Genomic DNA, 27,568 nt, shown 5'->3' with positions numbered 1-27,568 from the left:
CAGGCAATGGGAGACAATCATAGAGGGAGATCACTGACTTCTTTAGAGAAGGGACTCAATAGCCAGATGAGCATGCTTCACAGCAGACTTCAAAGCGCACCTCTACCAGAGGCATATTAGTGGACAGAGCCACTGAGCTCGAGACTCAAGAGAGCTAGACGCCCACGTCTACGGGGGCAACCACGACATCGATGGAGGCTCCATCAGAGAATTAGGCATGACACAGAGCACATCTTCACCATCCTTGCACATCTGAGCCTCGACACCCCATTGTACCTGAGAGTCCTGGGCTAGAGCTGTGTGTGCTGCCACGCTAGAGTCTGTATCAGTTCTTTGAGATAGTCGAGTCATTTGTTGTGGTCTAATCGATGTTGTGTCTCTGTGAGCTCAGTTGTTGTCTATTGTTTCTTGTTTTCAATTTGTTTTGAGTGAGATTGTCACGCACATTGCACTGAGGAGCACCCACTGTAGAGAGCACGACACACTATCTGCGCTACAGGTGCTCTCATTTTGGCGATCACGGTGGGACCTCAAATGAAGTCTCACTCTTTGTTGAGATACAAATTGTGAAGCTAGTTGGTTGTTACCTAGCTTTGCCCACTTGCTTGCATTGTGCAGATAGTCTGCTGGTCTGGTCCTCTCTCGCCCTGGTCCAACCAGTCCTTGTCCTCGTCCCGGGTCCTGGTCTAGTCCCTGCTAGTCCTGGTCCAATCCTCCTGGCCCTGGTCGAGTCCTCCTCGGCCTGGTCCAGCTAGGTGGTCTAGTCACTGGTCCTGGACCAGGTGGTCTAGTCACTATCCTCACTTGTCCTGGTCTAGACCTGTGTTGTTCAGCCCACAGTTAAGGGTCTTCTTGCCCAAATCTTGGTTGGATTGGTGGTCATTGCATGACACATACAAGGCGGTCAGTCGAGCGTCAAAGCGCACTACTGAGCCCTCTGAAGTACTATAGCAGAAGACGACCTTTGGTACCTAGTAGAAGTCCATTAACCTCATCACCCATACCTCCACATACGACATCCCCCATTCCTTCGTCGGGTTCCATATCGTCCAGATCACCTTCTCTAGTAAGGCTCTCTCCTGTTCTGCTACACCAGGCTATTGAGCAACAGGCTCAGCAAGGAGCCATGGAGGCGTTGGGTAGTGTGTTGGCCAAGGTAAACATCAAGTTCCCCACCTTCAAAGGACTCTCTTCAGAAGATGCTGACGACCATACAAGGAGGTTCGTATCTCTCTGTAGGGGTCGTGGTCTTAACAGAGAAGATGCTTATTTGGTACTTTTTCCATCCACCTTGGACGGCTTAGCAGACAAATGGTACAGCCAGTTTGCAGAGAACCATTTTGCAACTTGGGCAGCCTTAGGACAACAGTTCTGTGCAGCTTTCATGCCAGGTGACTACCAGGAGAAGGTGTTGGATGAGTTGGCCAACATGGTGCTCCAGCCAGAGGAGACTTTTGCAGAGCTTATGACTAAAACCAAGTCTCTGGTTGCCAAGCTTCCCCAACAACCCGGTGAATTTATGGTTAAGAAGTGGGTGGAGATTGCGCTTCCAAAAACTTCTCAGCAAAAACTCCAAGAGAGTCTCCGACCCGACGCCACACTGGAGGAGTTCATCACAGCTGCTACTAGGATAGAGGGGCCTAGGAAGCTGTTCACCAACTCTCCTCGGGTAGAGACCCCCTCAGTGTCTTTAGAAAGTCCTTCTGATCCTTCAACTTCTTTACGCAGGGAATTGGAAGCCCTAAAGTTACAGCGAGCTCTTCAAGAGGAGAGGTCCTTCTCTCTTAGACAGGAGAAGCCTCCACATCACGAGGCATTGGAACAGATCAAGCGCGAGCTAAAAGAGCTCAAGTGTCAGCAGGAGACTAAAGCTATGGTTTGGTGTAGCTCATGCCGCTCTCGAGGACATCCTCCACAGGAATGCCCCCTTCGGGTTTACTGCCACTTCTGTGAAAAGTCTGGACATTAGGACAAGGACTGTTACTACCTCAAGGGATTGCGACAAATACAACAGAATCTTGGTCCTACTCTTCAACAAGGGCCAACACTTGCATCCAACATGGTTTCTCCTTGTGGCCATCCACACCATATGCCACCTTTGCTGACAGCCCCTCCTATGCAAGGTATGCAAAGTACTTTTCCGTCTCAGAGCTTTTATCATACCCATGCTCCCTCATCACCTCAAAACTTCTATGCCTCCACCTCCAACTCCATGCACTAGGAGCAAGGACCACCTCCCCCTTCGACTCTCCCATTGAATCGGCCCATTTTGTGCTACAGATGCGGAGAATATGGGCATTACCAAAGCAAATGCCTGTTGCCAGAAGGGTCTCCTCCCTGCCGTCATTGCTCTGAAACGAAGGATCACTACAGTAAAGATTGCCCTACACTTGAGGCATCCACGGCTGTGAACCCAAGTCACAGCCAAAATGAGTTTACCTTTCCCAAGCTCAATTTGATAGCAGTGAGTCCCACTCCTCAACCACCACCTTCCGCCCATGTTACCACTCAAGAGAAGTTGCAGTTGTTAGAGGAGCCAACGGGTGTCCTCACCCGGGCCCAGAGAGCCGCTCTCGGTCTTACTATTCCAGCAAGTCCAACTCCCCCATATATTCTCACACTAGTAAATACCCTGCCTTCAGCTGTTAACAAGCCATCTCCCAGTGCCATGAAAGAATCCAAATCTTAGCTCTTTGATATTGATGAAGCTTTCTTGGAAGCAGTTTCCGATCTACAGAAGATCAAGGTACCAGAGAAACCACTGGTAGAACAGGAAAAGTTTATTGCAGAGGCAGTCTTGAAGAACACCTTCCAACAAGTGTCCCTATATGACATGCTACGACTAGATGCGAGTTTTAGAAGTGACACCCTCACTGTTATCTAGTCATTTTATGCCGAAGCCAGTCCTAGTGGCGGTACCTCCGAGTGCGACCATCAGAGTCCTATATGATATCCAATCCCGCTGCTCCCCTCACTGATTATAGAAGCCCTCGCCTAACAGTGTCCGTTTTGGGTCGGCAATTCTCAGGAGTGATAGTGGATGGTGGAACTGACATCAACCTGATGCGCAAGATTTCAAGTTCACTATGTTAGCTTTAGGTCTACAGCCTAGTCGCCTTGCTCCCTTTACAGTTACATTGGCCGACCAACGAACAGTCTACCCAGTGGGCATAGTGGACAATGTGCCTCTGCAGGTACAAGATTTCACTTTTAATCTGGATTTTGTTGTGGTTCGTCTTCCCTAGGTTGAGGGTGGATTTCCTTTGCTCATCGGTAGACCATGGCTGTGACACACTAAAGCACTTCATGATTGGGGAAACAATGCCATGTGGATACATACTCCTGGCTCCAAGATGCAACCCATTCGCCTAGAGGGAGGTGTGGATCCCTTCGTGCAACGTAGTTCTTTGTCCCTAGCAACCAGCCTTGAATTGGAACAACCTACTCCATCTGATGGGTCAGACGAGGATCTGTTGGAGTGGTTGGATGCTACCAAAGCTATGCCCTGTTATGGAGTCTCTATTCACTCTTTTCCTGAAGGTACACCCTCTCCCAATGTTTCTAAAGTAACTAAACCCAATGAGCCACCTGAGCCAGCTCAATGGTTGAAGGTCATAGAAGTTACTCCGGATGTGCCCTTGGTGGAAGCCTTTGAATTTGGTGAGCCTATGCAGGATCATAGAAACAAACAAAAATCTCCTTGACAGGAGTTCACCCCCCCTCAAACATCAGCCCCATTGGTGTCTTCTTCTCCGACGAGAACAAAGCTCACTTCATAGAGCCCGTCCTGCTTCATGAATTCCGTGCTCATGATAATTGTCTTGCTCATGGTTGCTGCCCTTTGTAGCATCTTCTCTTTCAGCCAGTGGACCATGAATTCATCTACACTGTAGCAGGCTACAGTGTCACTTTCACAGGAAACTCAGTTAGTACAGTTGGTTTGGTGTGAACCGTCTGGTCTGGTTCACACTGGACGGACTCTCTGGGCTGGGCTGGGCAGTGACACGTGGCAGACAGGATCCGGACGGTGGTCTAGTGGACATCGTGGCCAGGTCACCACCACCACTCACTTTGGAGATTGGCTTAGGTGGCTGACATTTATGGGCCGTTGGGTCATTATCATCATCTTCTTCACATCATCATCTTCTACATATGTGGTACGTAGTCGTCTAGAGTGGGTGGGTCTATACATAGAGCACGTCTTCACCATCCCTGCACATTTGAGCATCGACACCCCCATTGTACCTGCGAGTCCTGGGCTGGAGCTGAGTGTGCTGCCACGCTAGAGTTTGTATCAGTCTTTGAGATAGTTGAGTCATATGTTCTGGTCTGCTGTTGTGTCTTGTGAGCTCTGTTGACGTCTATTGTTTCCTTTCTGTTCATCATGTCTGTTGACGTCTATTGTTTCCTTTCTGTTGTGTCTTGTGAGCTCTGTTGACGTCTATTGTTTCCTTTCCTTCACCATCCCTGCACATCTGAGCCTCGACACCCCATTGTACCTGTGAGTCTTGGGCTGGAGCTGAGTGTGCTGCCACGCCAGAGTCTATATCGGTGCTTTGAGATAGTCGAGTCACTTGTTGTGGTCTACTCTACTGCTGCTGTTGTGTCTCTGTGAGCTAGGGTGTGTCTATTGTTCCTGTTTTCAGCCTGTTTGAGTGAGCTTGTCACGCACATTGCACTGAGGACCACCCACTGTAGAGAGCACGACACATTATCAACGCTACACTGGGCAGTGACACGTGGCAGGCAGGATTCGGACGGTGGTCTAGTGGACATCGTGGCCAGGTCACCACCACCACTTAGTTTGGAGATTGGCTTAGGTGGTTGACATTTATGGGCCGTTGGGTCATTATCATCATCTTCTTCACATCATCATCTTCTACATATGCGGTACGTAGTCGTCTAGAGTGAGTGGGTCTATACAGAGAGCATGTCTTCACCATCCCTGCACATCCGAGCATCGACACCCCCATTGTACCTGTGAGTCCTGGGCTGGAGCTGAGTATGCTGCCACGCCAGAGTCTGTATCAGTCTTTGAGATAGTCGAGTCATATGTTCTGGTCTGTTGTTGTGTCTTTGTGAGCTCTGTTGACGTCTATTGTTTCCTTTCTGTTCACTCTGTTTAGAGTGAGATTGTCACGCACATTGCACCGAGGATCACGCATTGTAGAGAGCACGACACATTATCCGCGCTACAGGTGCTCTCATTTTGGCGATCACGGTGGGACCTCAACTGAAATCTCACTCTGTGAGGTACAAATCTTGAAGCTAGTTGGGTCTATCTAGCTTCGCCTACCTTGCCTTGAACTGTTCCTCTCTCGCCTGGTCCAATAGGTCTAGTCCCTCGCACTAGTCATCTCTCGCCCTGGTTTGTACCTCGTCCCTGGTCCAGCCTGGTCTCGTCCCTGGTCCAACCTGGTCTAGTCAGGGGCCAACCTGGTCTCGTCCCTGGTCCAGCCTGGTCTAGTCACTTGCTTGGTGTAGTAGAGTCTAGACCAATCTTCAACCATTTCAATGTTTTCTTGCCCAAAAGCTTGGTTGGTTTGGTGGTCGCTGCATGACCCATACAAGGAGGTCAGTCGAGCGTCAAAGCGCACTACTGAGTCCTCTGAAGTACTACAACAGAAGATGACCCTTGGAACCTGCTAGAAGCCCATCAACCTCATCAATCATACCTCCACATACGACGTCACCCATTCCTCCCTCCGGTTCCATATCTTCCAGATCACCTTCTCCAGTAAAGCTCTCTCCTATTCCGCTACAGCAGGCTATTGAGCAACAGGCTCAGCAAGGGGCCATGGAGCCGTTGGCTAGCGTTTTGGCTAGGGTAAACATCAAGTTCCCTACATTCAAAGGACTCTCTTGAGAAGATGCTGACGACCATGCAAGGAGGTTTGTATCTCTCTGTAGGGGTCGTGGTCTTAACAGGGAAGATGCTTATTTGGTACTCTTTCCATCCACCTTGGAAGGGTTAGCATAGTGACATAAAAACCCGTTTCAGCCCTTTGAAACCCTGAAATGGCGAAATGGCCGAAACGTTTCGGCAAAACGTGCGAAAGGAGTTGATTTTTTCCTTTTTGCCCCCCTTTTGACCAGCTAACCTCAAACCACCCGTTCCGGGATTTTTTAAGCTATGCACAAAGGCCGCCTCAAAAAATCGATAGATTTTTTGACCCTCACGCACATCGAATAATGTCTCTCTCTCTCTCTCTCTCTCTCTCTCTCTCTCTCTCTCTCTGAACCTTACACGTCAGCATGGCCCCCTCATCTTTACTTCCACATTGTTGCAGCTCGCTGCCGACTTACCTTGTTCACTCGTGACTCAAGTCTCACATCTACATTTTGGTATTTCATGTCTTTACAGATGAATTTGTATCTATATTCAATGTATAATTATACGAACATACATATTAAACGAAACCTGTGTTTCGCTTTCTTTGAGATCCGAAACGAAACGTTTCAGAAACCTCGAAACCCCAAAACGCACGAAACCCCGAAACGTTTCATGTCACACTGTGGCTTAGGAGACGAATGGTACAGCCAGTTTGCAGAGAACCATTTTGCAACCTGGGCAGCCTTAAGGCGACAGTTCTGTGCAGCTTTCAAGCCCGGTGACTACCAGGAGAAGGTGTTGGATGAGTTAGCCAACATGGTGCTCCAGCCAGAGGAGACGTTTGCCGAACTTATGACGAAAACCAAGTCTCTGGTTGCCAAGCTTCCCCAGCAACCAGGTGAATTTACGGTTAAGAAGTGGGTAGAGAAGGCGCTTCCAAAAACTTCTCAGGCAAAACTACGAGAGAGTCTCCGACCCGACGCCACTCTGGAGGAGTTCATCGCAGCTGCTACGAGGATAGAGGGGGCTAGGAAGCTGTTCACCAACCCCCCTCACATAGAGACCCCCTCTGTGTTTATGGAAAGTCCTTATGATCCTTTAACTTCTTTACGCAGGGAACTGGAAGCCCTAAAGTTACAGTGAGCTCTTCAAGAGGAGAGGTCCTTCTCTCTTAGACATCACGAGGCATTGGAACAGATCAAGCGCGAGCTAGAAAAGCTCAAGGGTTTGGTGTAGCTCATGCCGCTCTCCAGGGCACCCTCCACAGGAATGCCCCCTTCGGGTTTACTGCCACTTCTGTGAAAAATCTGGACATGAGGAAAAGGACTGTTACTACCTCAAGGGATTGCGACAAATACAACAAAGTCTTGGCCCTACTCTTCAACAAGGGCCAGCACGTGCATCGAACATGGTTTCGCCTTGTGGCCATCCACACCATATGCCACCTTTGCTGATAGCCCCTCCTATGCAAGGTATGCCAAGTACTTTTCCGTCTCGGAGCTTTTATCATACCCTTGCTCCCTCATCACCTCAAAGCTTCTGTGCCTCCACCTCCAACTTAATGCACCAGGAGCAAGGACCACCTCGCCCTTCGAATCGCCCTTTGAATCGGCCCATTTTATGCTACAGATGCGGGGAATATGGGCATTATCAAAGCAAATGCCCCCTGCCAGAAGGATCCCCTCCTTGCCGTCATTGCCCTGAAACGAAGGATCACTACAGTAAGGATTGCCCTAAAAATCGTGCATCCATGGCTTCGAACTCAAGTCAAAGCCAGAATGAGTTTGCCTTTCCCAAGCTCAATTTGATGGCAGTGAGCACCGTTTCTCAGCCGCCCCCTTCTACCCACGTGGTTACCCCTTAAAATAAGCCGCCGCAGTTGGCAGAGGAGCCATCGGGCGTCCTCACCCGGGCCCAGAGAGCCGCTCTCGGTCTTAGCATTCCATCAAGTTCAACTTCCCCACACATTCTCACATCAGTGGATACCCTGCCTATAGCTGTTAACAAGCTATCCCCCAGTGCCATGAAAGAATCCAAATGTTTGCTCTCCGATATTGATGAAGCTTTCTTGGAAGCAGTTACCGATCTGCAGAAGATCAAGGTACCAGAGGAACAACAGGTAGAAAAAGAGAAGCTTACAGCAGAGACAGTCTTGAAGAACACTTTGCAACAAGTGTCCCTCTATGACATGCTGCGACTAGATGCAAATTTAGAAGTGACACCCTTGCTGTTATTCAGTCACTTTATCCTGGAGCAGGTCCTAGTGGCGGGCACCTCCCAATGCGACCATCAGAGTCCTATATGATATCCAATCCCGCTGCTACACCCACTGAGTATAGAAGCCCTCGCCTGACAGTGTCTGTTTTGGGTCGGCAATTGTCAGGAGTGATAGTGGATGGTGGATTTGGCATTAACCTGATGCCCGAGCTCACTATGTTAGCTCTAGGTCTACAACCTACTCGCCCTGCTCCCTTCACAGTTACATTGGCCGACCAACGGACAGTCTACCCAGTGGGCATAGTGGATAATGTGCCTCTGTAGGTACAAGACTTTACTTTTAACTTGGATTTTGTTGTGGTTCGTCTTCCCCAGGTTGAGGGCGGATTTCCTTTGCTCATTGGAAGACCATGGCTGCGACACACTAAAGCACTTCATGATTGTGGAAAAGATGCAATGTGGATACATACTTCTGGCTCCCCAATGCAACCCATTCTCTTAGAAGGAGGTATGGATCCCGTGGTGCAGCAAGTTTCTTTGTCAATGGAAACCAACCCTGAACAAGAACAACCTACTACACCTGAAGGGTCAGATGAGGATCTGTTAGAGTGGTTGGATGCTACCAAAACTATGCCTTGTTATGGAGTCTCTATTCACTCTTTGCCGGCAGGTACACCCTCTTCCAATGTTTCCTTGGTGGACGCCTTCGAATTTGGTACGCCTATGAAGAATCATAGAAGCGGGAAGAAATCCCCGCTACAAGAGTTCACCCCCCTTCAAACATGAGTGGTGTCTGCTTCTACGACCAGAACAAAGCTCTCCTTTGGGTCTAGCGAACTCCCTTCACAGAGCCATACCTGCTGGAAGAATTCCCTCCTTTTGATAGTTGTCTTGCTCATGGTACATCCTCTTGCTCTCCATCAACTGCCGCGCTTTGTAGCCTATCAACTTTCAATTAGTCCTACATTTTTTCCCCTCGCCCCTAGTCCCCATGCACACTCACCCTCGCCCCTAAGTCCCTTGCCCTCGCCCCTACCCGCCACCTACCACTACCCCTCGCCCTACCCCCTCTCCCACTCACCCTCGCCCCCTCACTACCCCTCGCCCTACCCTCACCCCCTTGCCCTCGCCCTAGTCCTAGTCCCTCCCCCTCCCCTCACCCTACCCTCCCCCTCATCCCCTCGCCCTCGCCCTATCCTCCCCCTCACCCCCTCGCCCTCGCCCCCTCATCCCCTCGCCCTCGCCCTACCCTCCCTCTCGCCCCCTCACTATCCCTCGCCCTACCCTCACCCCCTCGCCCTCGCCCTCACCCCCTCACTACCCCTCGCCCTAGCCCTAGTCCCTCCCCCTCTCCCCCTCGCCCTCACCCTTGTCTCTCTCCCTCGCCCTCACCCTTGTCCCTCCACCTCTCCCCCGCCCTCGCCCTACCCTCCCCCTCACCCCCTCGCCCCTACCCACCCCCTCTCGCCCCACCCTCCCCCACACCTTGCCCTCGCCCCTACCCACCCCTTCTCGCCCCTAACCAGTCCCCCACTCACCCTCACCCCTACCCACTCCCTCTCGCCGCTACCCTCCCCCTCACCTTGCCCTCGCCCCTACCCACCCCCTCTCGCCCCTAACCAGTTCCCCACTCACCCTCGTCCCCACCCACCCCCTCACCCCTCGCCCCTACCCTCTCTCAACCTCGCCCCTACCCAATCCCACCCCTCACCCCTCGCCCCTACCCACCCCCTCCCTTCCCCTCGCCCCTACCCACCCCACCCCCTCTCGCCCCTACCTCTCTCTCCCTCGCCCCTACCCAATCCCACCCCCTCGCACCTACCCTCTCTCAACCCTCGCCCCTACCCAATCCCACCTCCTCACCTCTCGCCCCTACCCAAACCCTAGTCCCCTCTCATCACCCCGCGCCCCTACCTAGTGACACCTCATCCCTGCCCACAACTCTCACCCCCCTACCCACCCCTCGGCCCTGCCACACATGGCCCGAAAACATCCTTTGCTACTTCTCTTAAACCTCTCCCCGGGTACTTTCACAGTGTGTAACCTCTTGTTTTCAGATTGAGGATACAGACCTTCTATAATTTAAAAATCAAGCGGCCCTCTGGCGTTGTTTCTTTGTTCACAGAAGCAGGAGAGCGACGCAAAGGGGGAGAGTAAGTTTTCTGTATTTCCTTGTGGCTTTCAAGCATTGACCTCATGGCCATCGTGTTGCTGTTAATGCTTTTTGTTCTGCAATCATTATGGAGCTTAAACTTAATTGTGGCGTTACTCGGGCTTATGGTCATCCCTCTTTTGGAGAATAGTGTTGTTGCAATAAGATGCAAGGTGCATCTGTAAGCATGGACCATTTCATTTTTCAATCAGTATGGTTATGGAGGATAAAGATGTGCCGGGTCCAAACCAATCATACTGGGTTCTCGCCTATGCAAAGGCTTAAGGCGTTGGCAAGCAATGCAGTGTTTTAACTCCACTTTTGAGGCATGTAAGGTTAGGCTTGGGCCTAAAACCTCCTTCACAAAAGATGTACGGATGTGGTGCCTAGTGCTTCTCTTTCGCAGTTTCAGTATTCCTCTCACCGAGACGGTGAGCGGTCTTGTGGCGGGCAACCTGTAGTAGCAGGCTACAGTGTCACTTTCACAGGACACTGAGTTAGTACAATTGGTCTGGTGTGAACCGTCTGGTCTGGTTCACACTGGACGGACTCTCTGGGCTGGGCTGGGTGTAGCAGGCTACAGTGTCACCTTCACAGGACACAATTAGTACAGTGGTCTAGGCTGTTTCACACTGGACGGACCGACCCTCTGGGCTGGGAGTGACACGTGGCATGGGAGTGACACGTGGCAGTGGCAGGGTACGAACGGTGGTCTAGTGGACATCGTGGCCAGGTCACCACATGGCTGACATTTATGAGCCGTTGGTGGCCCTTTATGGTGTTACATATGAGTAGTAGCGGTTGGTGATCATCATCATCTTCTTCACCTTTGGTCCAGCATCGTCGGGGAGAGCAGTGAGTCTATACACAGAGCACGTCTTCACCATCCCTGCACATCTGAGCCTCGACACCCCATTGTACCTGTGAGTCCTGGGCTGGAGCTGAGTGTGCCACGCCAGAGTTTGTATCGGTGCTTTGAGATAGTCGAGTCACTTGTTGTGGTCTACTCTACTGCTGCTGTTGTGTCTTTGTGAGCTAGGGTGTGTCTATTGTTCCTGTTTTCAGCCTGTTTGAGTGAGATTGTTACACACATTGCACTGAGGGCCACCCACTGTAGAGAGCACGACACATTATCAGCTCTACAGGTGCTCTCATTTTGGCGATCACGGTGGGACCTCAACTGAAATCTCACTCAGTGAGGTGCAAATCTTGGAGCTAGTTGGGTCTATCTAGCTTTGCCGACCTTGCCTTGCACTGTTCTCCTCTCGCCTGGTCCAACGGTTCTCTCGTCCTAGTCATTTCTCGCCTTGCTCCAACCTGCCCTCGTCTCTGGTCTAGACCCCCTCGACCCTGGTCTAGTCCTCCTCGTCCCTGGTCCAGCCTGGTCTAGTCACCAGCCTGGTCTAGTCACTCGCCTCGTCTAGTAGAGTCTAGACCAGTCTTCAGCGAGTTCAAGGTTTTCTTGCCCAAAGCTTGGTTGGTTTGGTGGTCGCTGCATGACCCATACAAGGAGGTCAGTCGAGCGTCAAAGCGCCCTCCTGAGTCCTTTGAAGTACTACAACAGAAGACGACCCTTGGAACCTGTTAGAACTCCATCAACCTCATCACCCATACCTCCACATACGGCATCATCCATTCCTCCCTCCGGTTCCACATCTTCCAGATCACCATCACCAGTGAAGCTCTCTCCTATTCTGCTACAGCAGGCTATTGAGCAACAGGCTCAGCAAGGGGCCATGGAGCCATTGGCTAACGTTTTGGCTAAGGTAAACATCAAGTTCCCTACATTCAAAGGTCTCTCTTCAGAAGATGCTGACGACCATGCAAGGAGGTTTGTATCTCTTTGTAGGGGTGGTGGTCTTAACAGGGAAGATGCTTATTTGGTACTCTTTCCATCTACCTTGGATGGCTTAGCAGACAAATGGTACAGCCAGTTTGTAGAGAACCGTTTTGCAACTTGGGGAGCCTTAAGACAACAGTTCTGTGCAGCTTTCCGGCCAGGTGACTACCAGGAGAAGGTGTTGGATGAGTTGGCCAACATGGTGCTCCAGCCAAAGGAGACTTTTGCAGAACTTATGACCAAAACCAAGTCTCTGGTTGCCAAGCTTCCCCAGCAACCAGGTGAATTTATGGTTAAGAAGTGGGTAGAGAAGGCGCTTCCCAAAAGTTCTCAGCAAAAACTACGAGAGAGTCTCCGACCCGACGCCACTTTGGAGGAGTTCATCGCAGCTGCTACGTGGATAGAGGGGGCTAGGAAGCTGTTCACCAACCCCTCTTACATAGAGACCCCCTCTGCGTTTTTGGAAAGTCCTTGTGATCCTTTATCTTCTTTACGCAGGGAATTGGAAGCCCTAAAGTTACAGCGAGCTCTTCAAGAGGAGAGGTCCTTCTCGCTTAGACAAGAGAAGCCACCACATCACGAGGCATTGGAACAGATTAAGCGCGAGCTAGAAGAGCTCAAGTGCCAGCAAGAGACTAAGGCTACGGTTTGGTGTAGCTCATGCCGCTCTCCAGGGCACCCTCCACAGGAATGCCCCCTTCGGGTTTACTGCCACTTCTGTGAAAAATCTGGACATGAGGACAAGGACTGTTACTACCTCAAGGGATTGCGACAAATACAACAAAGTCTTGGTCCTTCTCTTCAGCAAGGGCCAACACCTGCATCCAACATGGTTTCTCCCTGTGGCCATCCACACCATATGCCACCTTTGCTGACAGCCCCTCCTATGCAAGGTATGCAAAGTACTTTTCCGTCTCAGAGCTTTTATCATACCCATGCTCCCTCATCACCTCAAAGCTTCTATGCGTCCACCTCCAACTCAATGCACCAGGAGCAAGGACCACCTCGCCCTTCGACTCGCCCTTTGAATCGGCCCATTTTATGCTACAGATGCGGAGAGTATGGGCATTACCAAAGCAAATGCCTTCTGCCCGAAGGGTCCCCTCTCTGCCGTCATTGCCCTGGTATGAAAGATCACTACAGTAAGGATTGCCCTAAAATTCGTGCATCCATGGCTTCGAATCCAAGTCAAAGCCAGACTGAGTTTGCCTTTCCCAAGCTCAATTTGATAGCAGTTAGCACTGTTTCTCAGCCGCCCCCTTCTACCCACGTGGTTATCCCTCAAAATAAGCCGCCGTAGTTGGCAGAGGAGCCATCGGGCGTCCTCACCCGGGCCCAGAGAGCCATTCTCGGTCTTAGCATTCCATCAAGTTCAACTCCCCCACATAGTGTCACACCAGTGAATACCCTGCCTGCAGTTGTTATGAAAGAATACAAGCAATCCCCCAGTGCTATGAAAGAATCCAAATCTTTGCTCTCAGGTATTGATGAAGCTTTCTTGGAAGCAGTTTCCGATCTACAGAAGATCAAAGTACCAGAGGAACAACAATAGGTAGAAAAAGAGAAGCATACAACAGAGACAGTCTTGAAGAACACTTTCCAACAAGTGTTGCTTTATGACATGCTGCGGCTAGATGCGAGTTTCAGAAGTGACACCCTTGCAGTTATTCAGTCACTTTACCTTGGAGCAGGTCCTAGTGGCGGGCACCTCCCAGTGCGACCGTTAGAGTCCTATATGATATCCAATCCTGCTGCTCCACTCACTGATTATAGAAGCCCTCGCCTGACAGTGTCCGTTTTAGGTCGGCAATTCTCAGGAGTGATAGTGGATGGTGGATCTGGCATCAACCTGATGCCCGAGTTCACTATGTTAGCTCTAGGTCTACAGCCTACTCGCCCTGCTCCCTTCAAAGTTACATTGGTAGACCAGCGGACAGTCTACCCAATGGGCATAGTGGACAATGTGCCTCTGCAGGTACAAGACTTTACTTTTAACTTGGATTTTGTGGTGGTTCGTCTTCCCCAGGTTGAGGGCGGATTTCCCTTGCTTATTGGAAGACCATGGCTGCGACACACTAAAGCACTCCACGATTGGGGAAATGATGCAATGTGGATACATACTTCTGGCTCCTCGATGCAACCCATTCTCTTAGAAGGTGGTATGGATCCCGTGGTGCAGCAAGTTTCTTTGTCAATGGAAACCAAACCTGAACAAGAACAACCTATTACACCTGAAGGGTCAGATGAAGATCTGCTCGAGTGGTTGGAGGCTACAAAATCTATGCCTTGTTATGGAGTCTCTATTCACTCTTCGCCTGAAGGAACACCCTCTTCAAATGATTCCACAGTAACTAAATCTAATGTGCCACCTGAGCCTATGAAGAAGCATAGCAACAGTAAGAAACCTCCTCTACAAGAGTTCACCCCCCCCTAAAACATCAACCCTTTTGGTGTCTGCTTCTCCGACCAGAAGAAAGCTCTCCTCTATGTCTAGCAAACTCCCTTCTCAGAGCCCGTCCTGCAAGATGAATTCCAAGATCTTGATAGCTGTATTGCTCCTGATAGCTGGGTGCTCTTTGTTTGCCACTATCTACCCTCTCCCCCTCACCCCCTGGCCCTAGTCCCTCACCCTCCCTTCCCCCTCTTCCGCTCGCCCTCGCCCTCGCCCTACCCTCCCCCTCACCCCCTTGCCCTCTACCCCTCGCCCTACCCTCCCCCTCTCCCCCTCGCCCTAGTCCCTCACCCTCCCTTCCCCCTCTTCCCCTCGCCCTCGCCCTACCCTCCTCCTCATCCCCTCGCCCTAGTCCCTCACCCTCCCTCCCCCTCTTCCCTTGGCCTTGGCCCTACCCTCCCTCACCCCCTCGCCCTAGTCCCTCCCTCGCCCCCTACCCTCCCCCTCTCCCCCTCGCCCTAGTCCCTCACCCTCCCTCCCCCTCGCCTAGTCCTCATCACTACCCTCGCCCTCGCCCTAAGTCCCTCCCCCTCACCCGCTCGCCCTAGTCCCTCCGCCTTGCCCCCTCGCCCCTAGTCCCTCACCCTCCCTTCCCCCTCTCGCCCTCGCCCTACCCTCCCCCTTAAGCCCTCGCCCCCCTCACCTTCCCCTCGCCTCTACCCTCCCCCTCACTCCCTCTCGCCCCTACCCTCCCCTGACCCCTCGCCCCTACCCTCCCCTTAAGCCCTCGCCCCCCTCACCTTCCCCTCGCCCCTACCCTCCCCCTTAAGCCCTCGCCCCCCCTCACCTTCCCCTCGCCCCTACCCACCCCCTAACTCCCTCTCGCCCCTACCCTCCCCTCACCCCTCGCCCCTACCCTCCCCACCCCCTCTCGCCCCTACCCACCCCCTTAAGCCCTCGCCCCCCTCACCTTCCCCTCACCCCTACCCACCCCACCCCCTCTCGCCCCTACCCTCCCCCATCCCCTCGCCCCTACCCACCCTCTCCCTTCCCCTTGGCTAGGCCCTCACCCCTCGCCCCTACCCACTCCCTCCCCATCCTCTTGCGCCTACCCTCCCCCTTCCCCCTTCCCCTTCCCCCTCGCCCCTACCCACCCTCTCCCGTTCCATCATCCCTAGCCAGCCCCCTAGCCCTCCCCACCCCCTCAGCCTCAGCATATTTTTTGGGCTTATGGTCATCCCTCCTTTCGAGCTTATATTCATCCCTCCTTGCGGTGTTACTTAGGTTTATGGTCATCCCTCCTTTCGAGAAGAATGTGGCAAAATTATCTGCAAGCATGGACCAGGTCATTTTCCTCTCACTATGGTTATCAATAATAAAGATGCGTTGGATCCAAACCAAGCATATCTCTTTGCTGTGGAGTTTTATTCTGTCTAGCCAATTGGGATTCTTTGATTATGCAATCATACTGGATCTCGCCTATCCAAAGGCTTAACACGTTTGCAAGCAGTGCAGTGTGTCTCAACTCCACTTTTGGGCCTAGAACCTGCTTCAAGAAAGATGTACAGATGCAATACCTAATGGATTTCTTTCACAGTTTTTTCAGTATTTCCTCTCACCGAGACGGTGAGCGGTCTTGTGGCGGGCAATCTGTAGCAGGCTACAGTGTCACTTTCATAGGACACAGTTAGTACAATGGTCTAGGCTGTTTCACACTAAACGGACCGACCCTATGGGCTGGGAGTGACACGTGGCATGGGAGTGACACGTGGCAGTGGCAGGGTACGGACGGTGGTCTAGTGGACATCGTGGCCAGGTCACCACATGGCTGACATTTATGAGCCGTTGGTGGCCCTTTATGGTGTTACATATGAGTAGTAGCGGTTGGTGATCATCATCATCTTCTTCACCTTTGGTCCAGCATCATCGGGGAGAGCAGTGAGTCTATACACAGAGCATGTCTTCACCATCCCTGCACATCTGAGCCTCGACACCCCATTGTGCCTGTGAGTCTTGGGCTGGAGCTGAGTGTGCTGCCACGCCAGAGTCTATATCGGTGCTTTGAGATAGTCGAGTCACTTGTTGTGGTCTACTCTACTGCTGCTGTTGTGTCTTTGTGAGCTAGGGTGTGTCTATTGTTCCTGTTTTCAGCCTGTTTGAGTGAGCTTGTCACGCACATTGCACTGAGGACCACCCACTGTAGAGAGCACGACACATTATCAGCGCTACACTGGGCAGTGACACGTGGCAGGCACGATTCGGACGGTGGTCTAGTGGACATCGTGGCCAAGTCACCACCACCACTCAGTTTGGAGATTGGCTTAGGTGGTTGACATTTATGGGCCGTTGGGTCATTATCATCATCTTCTTCACATCATCATCTTCTACATATGCGGTACGTAGTCGTCTAGAGTGAGTGGGTCTATACAGAGAGCATGTCTTCACCATCCCTGCACATCCGAGCATCGACACCCCCATTGTACCTGTGAGTCCTGGGCTGGAGCTGAGTATGTTGCCACGCCAGAGTCTGTATCAGTCTTTGAGATAGTCGAGTCATATGTTCTGGTCTGTTGTTGTGTCTTTGTGAGCTCTGTTGACGTCTATTGTTTCCTTTCTGTTCACTCTGTTTAGAGTGAGATTGTCACGCACATTGCACCGAGGACCACCCACTGTAGAGAGCACGACACATTATCCGCGCTACATACACTGAAACAAGAATTCATCCGACTATACTTTGCATTGGAGATGTGTATTTGTTATCTGCCACCCCTCACCACCCCTCACCCCCTTTCCTCCTACCCACCCCTATACAACACTCGCCCCTACCCACCCCCTCACACACTCTCGCCCCTACCCACCCCCTCACTTGCACTCGCCCCTATCTTCTCCCAACTCGCCCCTACCCACCCCCTCACACACTCTCGCCCCTACCCACCCCCTCTCTTGCCCTCGCCCTTGCCCTCCCCTACTCGCCCCTACCCACCCCTCTTGCCCTCGCCCCTACCCACCCCCTACCTACCCTCGGCCTCTCCCTACCTCCCTCGCCCTCTCCTCCCCCTACCTAACTCTCGCCCCTACCCACCCCCTACTCGACCCTACCCACCCCCTCTCTTTTGCCCTCGCCCTTGCCCTCCCCCTACTCGCCCCTACCCACCCCCTACCTACCCTCGCCCTCTCCCTACCTCCCTCGCCCTCGCCTTCCCCTCCCTAGGCCTTGCCCTCGCCCTCCCCCCTACCTACCCCTCGCCCTCCCCCTACCTAGGCCTCGCCTTCGCCCTCCTACCTACTCCTCGCCCTCCCCCCTACCTACCTACCTCGCCCTCATCCTCGCCCTCCCCCTACCTAGGCCTCGCCTTCCCCCTCGCCCCCCTACCTACCCCTCGCCCTCGCCCTCGCCCTCGCCCTCGCCCTTCCCCCTACCTACCCCTTGCCCTCCCCCTACCTAGGCCTCGCCCTCGCTCCCCTACCTACCCCTCGCCCTCCCCCCTACCTACCTACCTCGCCCTCGCCCTCCCCCCTACCTACCCCTCGCGCTCTCCCTACCTCCCTCGCCCTCGCCCTCGCCCTCGCCCTCCCCCTACCTAGGCCTTGCCCTTGCCCCCCTACCTACCCCTTGCCCTCCCCCCTACCTATCCACCTCGCCCTCGCCCTCGCCCTTCCCCTACCTACCCCTCGCCCTCTCCCTACCTCCCTCGCCCTCGCCCTCGCTCTCCCCCTACCTAGGCCTCGCCCTAGCCCCCCTACCTACCCCTCGTCCTCGCCTTCCCCCTACCTAGGCCTCGCCCCCTACCTACTACCTACCCACCCCTCGGCTTTCAAGCATTCACCTGGTTTCCTTGTGGCTTTCAAGTATCCTGTTGTTGTTAATGCTTTTCGTTCTGCCATCACGATGGAGCTTAACCTTATTTGCGGTGTTACTCCACCTTATGGTCATCCCTCTTTTCGAGAAGAGTGTTGTGCAGAAAGTGTTGCAAGGTTCATTTGCAAGCATGGACTAGGTCATTTTCATCTCACTATGGTTATGGAAGATAAAGATGTGCTGGATTCAAACCGAGCATATTTCTTTGCTGCGCAGCCTCATTCTGTTTAGCCAATTGGGATTCTTGGACTATGCAATCATACTGGGTTCCTGCCTCAAAGGCTTAAGGCGTTTGCAAGCAGTCAGTGTTTTTTACTCCACTTTTGAGGCATGTAAGGTCATGGTTGGGCCTAGCACCTGCTTCACGAAAGATGTACGGATGCAGTAGGTTTTCTTTCACAGTTTTTCAGTATTCCTCTCACCGAGACGGTGAGCGGCCTACAGTTAGGTCTGGTTTGGTTCACACTGGATTGGACTCTTTGGGCTGGGCAGTGACACGTGGCAGGGATACGGATGGTGGTCTAGTGGACATCATGGCCAGGTCACCACCCTCAGTTTAGAGAGAGACGTAGATGGCTGACATTTATGAGCCGTTGGTGGCTCTTTATGGTGGCACATATGAGTAGTAGCTGTTGGGTCATGTTTATCATCTTTACGTAGTCGTCTTGTGTGAGTCTAGACACATAGCACATCTTCACCATCCTTGCAGATCTGAGCCTCGACACCGCATTGTACCTGAGAGTCCTGGGCTGGAGCTGTGTGTGCTGCCACGCCAGAGTCTGTATCAATTCTTTGAGATAGTCGAGTCATTTGTTGTGGTCTACTGTCGCTGTTGTGTCTCTGTGAGCTCAGTTGTTGTCTATCGTTTCTTGTTTTCAATCTGTTTTGAGTGAGATTGTCACGCACATTGCACTGAGGAGCACCCACTGTAGAGAGCACGACACACTATCTGCGCTACAGGGGAAGGGTAGGGTCGATGGGATAGGGGGTAGATTGGGGCGAGAGGGTGTGAGGGGATAGCAGACAACAAACATTCATCTTCAATGCAAGGTATAGCTGGAAGAGTTCGTGCTCCATTGTAGATGAATTCCATAGTCCACTGGTTGAAAGAGGAGATGCTACAGAGCGCAGCAGTTGATGGAGAGCATGAGGAGGTATCATGAGCAAAACAACTATCATGAGCAGGGAATCCATCAAGCAGGACGGGCTCTATGAAGGGAGTTCGCTAGACTCCTGTAGAGGAGATTTCTTCCCACTTCTATGATTCTTCAAAGGCGCACCAAATTCAAAGGCTTCCACCAAGGGCACATCAGGAGTAGCTTCTATGACCACACTTTGAGCTGGCTCAGGTGGCTCATTAGGTTTAGTTACTGTGGAAACATTAAAAGAGGGTGTACTTTTAGGCAAAGAGTGAATAGAGATAATGTGTCGTGCTCTCTACAGTGCGCGGTCCTCGGTGCAATGTGCGTGACAATCTCACTCAAACAGAGTGAACAGAAAGGAAACAATAGACGTCAACAGAGCTCACAAGACACAACAGCAGACCAGAACATATGACTCAACTATCTCAAAGACTGATACAGACTCTGGCGTGGCAGCACACTCAGCTCCAGCCCAGGACTCAGAGGTACAATGGGGGTGTCGATGCTCAGATGTGCAAGGATGGTGAAGACGTGCTCTATGTATAGACCCACTCACTCTAGACGACTACGTACCACATATGTAGAAGATGATGATGTGAAGAAGATGATGATAATGACCCAACGGCCCATAAATGTCAGCCACCTAAGCCAATCTCCAAAGTGAGTGGTGGTGGTGACCTGGCCACGATGTCCACTAGACCACCGTCCGGATCCTGTCTGCCACGTGTCACTGCCCAGCCCAGCCCAGAGAGTCCGTCCAGTGTGAACCAGACCAGACGGTTCACACCAGACCAACTGTACTAACTGAGTTTCCTGTGAAAGTGACACTGTAGCCTGCTACAGTGTAGATGAATTCCATGGTCCACTGGCTGAAAGAGAAGATGCTACAAAGCGCAGCAACCATGAGCAAGACAATTATCATGAGCACGGAATTCATGAAGCAGGACGGGCTCTATGAAGTGAGCTTTGTTCTCGTCGGAGAAGCAGACACCAATGGGGCTGATGTTTGAGGGGGGGTGAACTCCTGTCGAGGAGATTTTTGTTTGTTTCTATGATCCTGCATAGGCTCACCAAATTCAAAGGCTTCCACCAAGGGCGCATCCGGAGTAACTTCTATGACCTTGAACCATTGAGCTGGCTCAGGTGGCTCATTGGGTTTAGTTACTTTAGAAACATTGGGAGAGGGTGTACCTTCAGGAAAAGAGGGTTTAGTTACTTTAGAAACATTGGGAGAGGGTGTACCTTCAGGAAAAGAGTGAATAGAGACTCCATAACAGGGCATAGCTTTGGTAGCATCCAACCACTCCAACAGATCCTCGTCTGACCCATCAGGTGGAGTAGGTTGTTCCAATTCAAGGCTGGTTGCTAGGGACAAAGAACCATGTTGCACGAATGGATCGACGCCTCCTTCTAGGCGAATGGGCTGCATCTGGGAGCCAGGAGTATGTATCCACATGGCATAATCGTTTCTCCAGTCATGAAGTGCTTTAGTGTGTCGCAGCCATGGTCTACCGATGAGCAAGGGAAATTCGCCCTCCACCTTTGAAAGACGAACCACAACAAAATCCAAACTAAAAGTGAAATCTTGTACCTGCAGAGGCACCTTCTCCACTATGCCCGCATGGTATACTGTCCTCTGGTTGGCCAATGTTACTGTGAAGGGGGCAGGTTGAGTAGGCTGTAGGCCTACAAAGCCATCATAGTGAACTCAAGCATCATATTGATGCCATATCCACCATCCACAATTACTCCTGAAAATTGCTGCCCCAAGACGGACACGGTGAGACGAGGGCTTCTATAATCCGTAAGGGGAGCAGCATGATGGGATATCATATAGGACTCAGATGGTTGCACTAGGAGGTGGCCGCCACTAGGACCTGCTCCGGGGTAAAGTGATTGAATAACTGTAAGGGTGTCACTTCGAAAACTCGATGGGATATCATATAGGACTCAGATGGTTGCACTAGGAGGTGGCCGCCACTAGGACCTGCTCCGGGGTAAAGTGATTGAATAATTGTAAGGGTGTCACTTCGAAAATTCGCATCTAGCCGCAGCATGTCATATAGCGACACTTGTTGAAAAGTATTCTTCAAGATTGTCTCTGCTGTAGGCTTTTCTTTTTCTTCCAATGGCTTTTCTAGTACCTTGATCTGCTGTAGATCAGCCATTGCTTCCAAGAAGGCTTCATCAATATCGGAGAGCAAAGATTTGGATTCTTGCTTGTCACTGAGTGAGGGCTTGGCGCCAGCTGAAGGCAGAGTATCCACTGTTGGGAGATTGTATGGGGGAGTTGAACGTGTTGGAATACTAAGACCGAGAGCGGCTCTCTGGGCCTGGGTGAGGACGCTCGCTGGTTCCTCTACCAACTGCAACTTCTCTTGTGTGGTAACCACATGGGTGGAAGGGGGTGGTTGAGGAGTGGTGCTAATTGCTATCAAATTCATCTTGGAAAAGGTAAACTCATTTTGGCTTTGACTTGGGTTCGCAACCGTGGATGCACGAAGTTTAGGGCAATCTTTACTGTAGTGATCCTTCGTTTCAGGGCAATGACGACAGGGAGGGGACTCTTCGGGCAGAGGACAGTTGCTTTGGTAATGACCATATTCCCCGCATCTGTAGCACAAAATGGGCCGATTCAATGGGCGAGTGGAAGGGCGAGGTGGTCCTTGCTCCTGGTGCATGGAGTTGGAGGTGGAGGCATAGAAGCTGTGAGGGAGCCTGGGTATGATAAAAGCTCTGAGAGGGAAAAGTGCTCTGCATACCTTGCATTGGAGGGGCTGACAATAAAGGTGGGATGTGGTGTGGATGGCCATAGGGAGAAACCATGTTGGATGCAGGTGCTGGCACTTGTTGAAGAGTAGGACCAAGACTTTGCTGTAGTTGTCACAATCCCTTGAGGTAGTAGCAGTCCTTGTCCTCATGTCCAGACTTTTCACAGAAGTGGCAGTAAACCCGAAGGGGGCATTCCTGTGGAGGGTGCCTTGGAGAGCGGCATGAGCTACACCAAACCATAGCCTTAGTCTCCTACTGAGACTTAAGCTCGTCTAGCTCGCGCTTAATCTGTTCCAATGCCTCGTGATGTGGAGGCTTCTCTTGTCTAAGAGAGAAGGACCTCTCCTCTTGAAGAGCTCGTTGTAACTTGAGGGCTTCCAGTTCCCTGCGTAAAGATGTTAAAGGATCAGAAGGACTTTTCAAAAACACTGAGGGGGTCTCTACCTGAGGAGAGTTGGTGAACAGCTTCCTAGCTCCCTCTATCCTAGTAGCAGCCGCCAAAAACTCCTCCAGAGTGGCGTCAGGTCGGAGACTCTCTCGGAGTTTTTGCTGGGAAGTTTTGGGAAGAGCCTTCTCCACCCACTTCTTAACCATAAATTCCCTTGGTTGCTAAGGAAGCTTTGCAACCAGAGACTTGGTTTTAGTCATGAGTTCTGCAAAAGTCTCCTCTGGCTGGAGCACCATGTTGGCCAACTCATCCAAAACCTTTTCTTGGAAGTCACTTGGCCTGAATGCTGCACAAAACTGTTGTCGTCAAGTGGCCCAAGTTGCAAAGTCGTTCTCTGCAAATTGACTATACCACTTGTCTGCTAAGCCATCCAATGTAGATGGAAAGAGTACCAAATAAGCATCTTCTCTATTAAGACCATGACCTCTACAGAGAGATACAAACCTCCTTGCATGGTCATCTGCATCTTCTGAGGAGAGTCCCTTGAAAGTAGGAAACTTGATGTTTACCTTGGCCAGAACACTGGTCAACGCCTCCATGGCCTCTTGCTCAAGAGCCTGTTGCTCAATAGCTTGCTGTAACAAAATTGGAGAGAGCTTTACTGGGGAAGGTGACTTGGAAGATGTAGAACCGGATGGAGGAATGGATGATGCCGTATGTGGAGGTATGGGTGATAGGGTTGGCAGATTTCTACTAGGTACCAAGGGTTGATGCCTAAAGTGGTAGTGCTTCAAAGACTCAGTAGTGCGCTTTGACGCTCTAATGATCGCCTTCTCTGTGTCATATAGTAACCACAAACCCAACCAAGCTTTGGGCAAGAAGACTTCTAACTCGCTGAACACCGGCCTAGACTGTACTAGACCGGGCGAGTGACTAGACCACCTGGCTGTGGACCAGGGATGAGGAAGGACTAGACCAGGACGAGAGGTGGTTGGACCAGGGCGAGAGAGGACCAGCCCAGCAGGGTGAGAGACTAGGTCAGCTAGACTAAGCTATCTAGGGTGAAATTGGACCAGACCAACAGGCTGCATCGGGCAAGGCGAAGTAGGCCGAGCTAGGTAAACCAGCTAGCTCCTCAAACTGTACCTCAACAAAGAGTGAGACTTCAGTTGAGGTCCCATCGGGCGTGCCAAAAATGAGAGCACCTGTAGCGCGGATAGTGTGTCGTGCTCTCTATAGTGGGTGCTCCTCAGTGCAATGTGCGTGATATCTCACTCAAAATAGAATGGAAACACAGGAAACAATAGATAACAACAAACCAACACAGAGACACAATAGCAGACCAGAACATATGGACTCGACTATCTCAAAGGAATCGATACAGACTCTGGCGTGGCAGCACACTCAGCTCCAGCCCAGACCGCACGGATACAATGGGGGTGTCGAGGCTCAGAGGTGCAGGGATGGTGCAGACGTGCTGTGTGTATAGACTCGTTACTCCAGATGATGACTCTAGACCTTAAATGAAGATGATGATAATCATGACCCAACAACTTCTCCTCATGTGTCCCACCATAAAGAGCCACCAACAGCTCATAAATGTCAGCCATCTATCTCCAAACTGAGGGTGGTGACCTGGCCACGATGTCCACTAGACCATCGTCCGTATCCCTGCCACGTGTCACTGTCCAGCCCAGCCCAGAGAGTCCGTCCAGTGTGAACCAAACCAGACCAACTGTACTAACTGTGTGTCCTGTGAAAGTGACACTATAGCCTGCTACATCAACTGCACGCTGTCTAGTCCTATTTTTTTTGGAAAGTGACCCTTGCAAAAACAGCTATGTGCATAATGCATCAAACTTGATAACTTTTGGATTTCCTTGGGTCATAAGTCTCCAAGTACTAGCAAAAGTCTGGTAAGAATCTGGCAAAGCATCAAGAACAATCTGCACAAGGGAACTGTTAGAAATGACTTCGCCTGCAGGAATAAGTTGCTTATTGATTTCCTTGACACCAGCAAGAAAAGTGTCCATATCATCTTCCTTATGCATAATCTTCGACTCCAGCTCTTTACGCAGCAATGCAATTTTTGCCTCATTGCGACTTGCATAAAGACTAACGAGAATATCCCAAGCCTGTTTTGCAGATTTCACTCAATGAATGTGAGGAGTATTAGTGCGCTTCATAGACAACGCAATCAATGCATGAGCTTGCACATCTTTTACATCCCAATGAGCTTGCTCAACCGTAGACAAAACAGCTCTGGCAACAATCCTGCCAGCAAAACCTGCAACATCCTCAACATCGCCTACATCCTCAGATTCAGGATGTACATGCCCTGCACAATATTCCAGACACCCTTCGACACGAAGGGCATGTTGCATCATATAAGCCCACATAGGGTAATTGTCCCCATCCAATGTATCCTCAACAACAAACATCTTGAACACATCTGTGTTGTTGTCAGCAATGGCAAATGTTGCACCTGATGTGAAAACTACTCAAAAAGAGGAGAAATGAAGCGGGAACAACACGTGCTATATAGCACAAACTGTAGAAGACTGTAAGGAACCTCTTATGCAAAAAACAACACCAACAAAATTTCTGCACAAAATGACGAAATAGACTGTGCAGTACTGCCTATAGTGGAAACAGAGGCTGAAATGAGTCTGAATCAAAAAATCTGAGTAGACCAAGCTCTAGGAGCTCACCCAAAATATTTGTCGATCTGAGGACGCTCGCCAAAGCTCACAGGAATCGGAAAAAGTGGGCAAGCGTGTGTTGGAGCTGCTTGCGACTAAGCCCAGGAGGACGCAACTTGCTCTGATACCAATTGTTGGAATTAGGGTTGCATGAAAAAAACACAGTTTGGAGAAGACGAAGGAAGCTCAAGGCACACAACAGAGAGTGTATTACTTAGTGTGCAATGGAAAGATAGTTAGCCCTAGAGTGATGGGCGTATATACAATGCACAGGGGAAAAACCTCCTAGTGACGAAAAAGATGCCCGGCGGTCCTAAGTGTGTTCACACACATCACTACCACATGTATATGGTAACATCAATCAGACATTGTTACTGCTCTCTTGAAAGGTGATATATTTGAGGAAGCTTTTGTAACGCAGCCTCACGGTTTTGTGTAGAAAGGACAAGAAGATAAAGTGTGCAAATGTAAGAAAGCTTTGTATGGGTTGCTCATTTTGTTCTTTGCCTATTTTCTAAAATTTCTATGGTGTTTCATTGCAATCTATGGTTGTGTGCCTTTCTATTCTTATGTCATATGTAGGCTGTTTTTAGTGTGTCGTATATGGAATCCAACATATGGAATCCTTGGGGGGTCTAATCCGTACTTATTCTGTACACATACTACGAGTCTGGACGTATGGAAAACCATATTTTGGGTATCTCTTATGTATCTTTGTATGTACGATCTCTTGTCCAATTGGTGTCTGTATGGCATAAAGCATGTGAAAGTCCATATGGTAGCATGTGTAGCTTTCTACTTAGGGTGATGATCTACATGATAATCTTTTATCCCATGATGCCTATGTGCTGGTGGTCAGTGCACCTACATTCTGCGTTACCTTTTCAGGCACAAAAACTGGAGCAACTGAGCCAACAGCGGCGTCGAATGAAGATTGAGGAGCACAAACGGGAAGTGGAGAGACTTTGGCATGCTAAACAACGAGCTTTTGAACTTCAGGTATAGCACCGGTTTTTCCATTTTAGCTTGTAGAACGTGGCTAGAATATAGATGCTATGTGCTGTCTACATGCTTCTGCAATAAATTCCATGCTATTTAAATTTAACATCACAGCTTGAGGAAGCCGCGCAACGGCAAAGAAAAGAAGAAGAGGAAGCGACAAAGAAAGAAACTGCAATAGAAAAAGAGCGACAAAGGCTGCTTGCTGAACATGGCAAACGATTGGCAGAGTTCCTGCCACCAGGAACATTGAAAAAGCCTGAAGATTTAAAGCTTGTTGGTCTGAGGCCTTGAATGAAGTGAAATTCTCAATGTGTGGGTTTTTGTGGGGTCATTAGTGCCTCTTTTGGCATCTCCCAAAACCAGTGTTTCAGACTTTATCAAAAGCTTTTGTAAGTATTCTCGGCAAAGCAACAGTAAGAACATTGCTGGGTCCTCCCCATGTTAGGACCACAGCATTGTATTAAACACTTATTTCTCTTTATGTTCTTTGAGCCCTTCATTTCTGATGTTAGCCTTCAAGCCTCTTGATTATTCAGATGAGTGAAGTATACAGTTGAGAAGGTGCAACCCACCAAGGACACGAGACCTTGGAACCAGACTTCCAATATGCTCAAAAGGATGTGTAATCAGGTTACTTAGAAGAGAAGCTGAGGAGGATAGGATTAATTTCAAGTCCATTGCGATCTCTAAGGCCTCAAATCGTATACTTTGTAGCGTGATTCCAAGTATGTACAATTCTTTCTGTGGGGAATGGATGTTTAAAACCAGCAACGGGGCCCAGATTATTAGAGAGCTTGGAATTGTTTACACCATTCATGTGCATTGTGAACCATAATAAACAAAGGAGAGGAGGATGTGGACTATCGTTCATATCTTGGGCGGAGAGGCCTCTGAAAGTTGGGAACTTGATGTTGACAGAGCTCTGTTGAGGTCATCATCCATGGTGGTTTTAAGAGCTAGGGCTTGGCCCCTCAGGTGGTTGGGTTGGTCGGGGTGGCACAGAGTGATCAGTGGAGGAGGAAGGGACTGAGTCTCATTGTGTACGTCAACTAGTTTCTTTTATTCGTTGTGTTGACTTTGGAGCACACATGTGATTTTCGAGCATTGACTTGCCATGCAATCATTGGCTATGATGATTAGAGGAGGTAAGCTATGATTTCGCATGCTGAGTTGGACACATGATATTGGTCGACTGCATCGAACAACCCTCCATGCTGATTCTGTCAGTAATGTGGGCGGGATGAACGGCCAGGATGGTGTGCCGCCGAC

At 50.7% G+C, this 27,568-nt stretch overlaps 1 protein-coding gene across 2 annotated transcripts in view; it reads left to right on the top strand.

The window, feature by feature from the left end:
* LOC147426892 (uncharacterized) overlaps positions 1–27,056 on the top strand; it is an 81,212-nt gene extending 54,156 nt beyond the window's left edge. For both annotated transcript variants that reach the window (XM_086498405.1, XM_086498404.1), the window contains 2 exons: positions 26,186–26,296; positions 26,411–27,056. In XM_086498405.1, coding sequence (XP_086354531.1) covers positions 26,186–26,296; positions 26,411–26,590 — 291 coding nt within the window. In that variant the 3' untranslated portion in view covers positions 26,591–27,056. The remainder of the gene's footprint in view (positions 1–26,185; positions 26,297–26,410) is intronic.
* Positions 27,057–27,568: the final 512 nt, after the last annotated feature.

The sequence above is a fragment of the Adiantum capillus-veneris genome, chromosome 24, assembly GCF_014529385.1.
Source record: "Adiantum capillus-veneris isolate H3 chromosome 24, ASM1452938v2, whole genome shotgun sequence".
Classification (NCBI taxonomy): domain Eukaryota; kingdom Viridiplantae; phylum Streptophyta; class Polypodiopsida; order Polypodiales; family Pteridaceae; genus Adiantum; species Adiantum capillus-veneris.
This window is presented reverse-complemented; position numbering and strand designations above follow the sequence as displayed.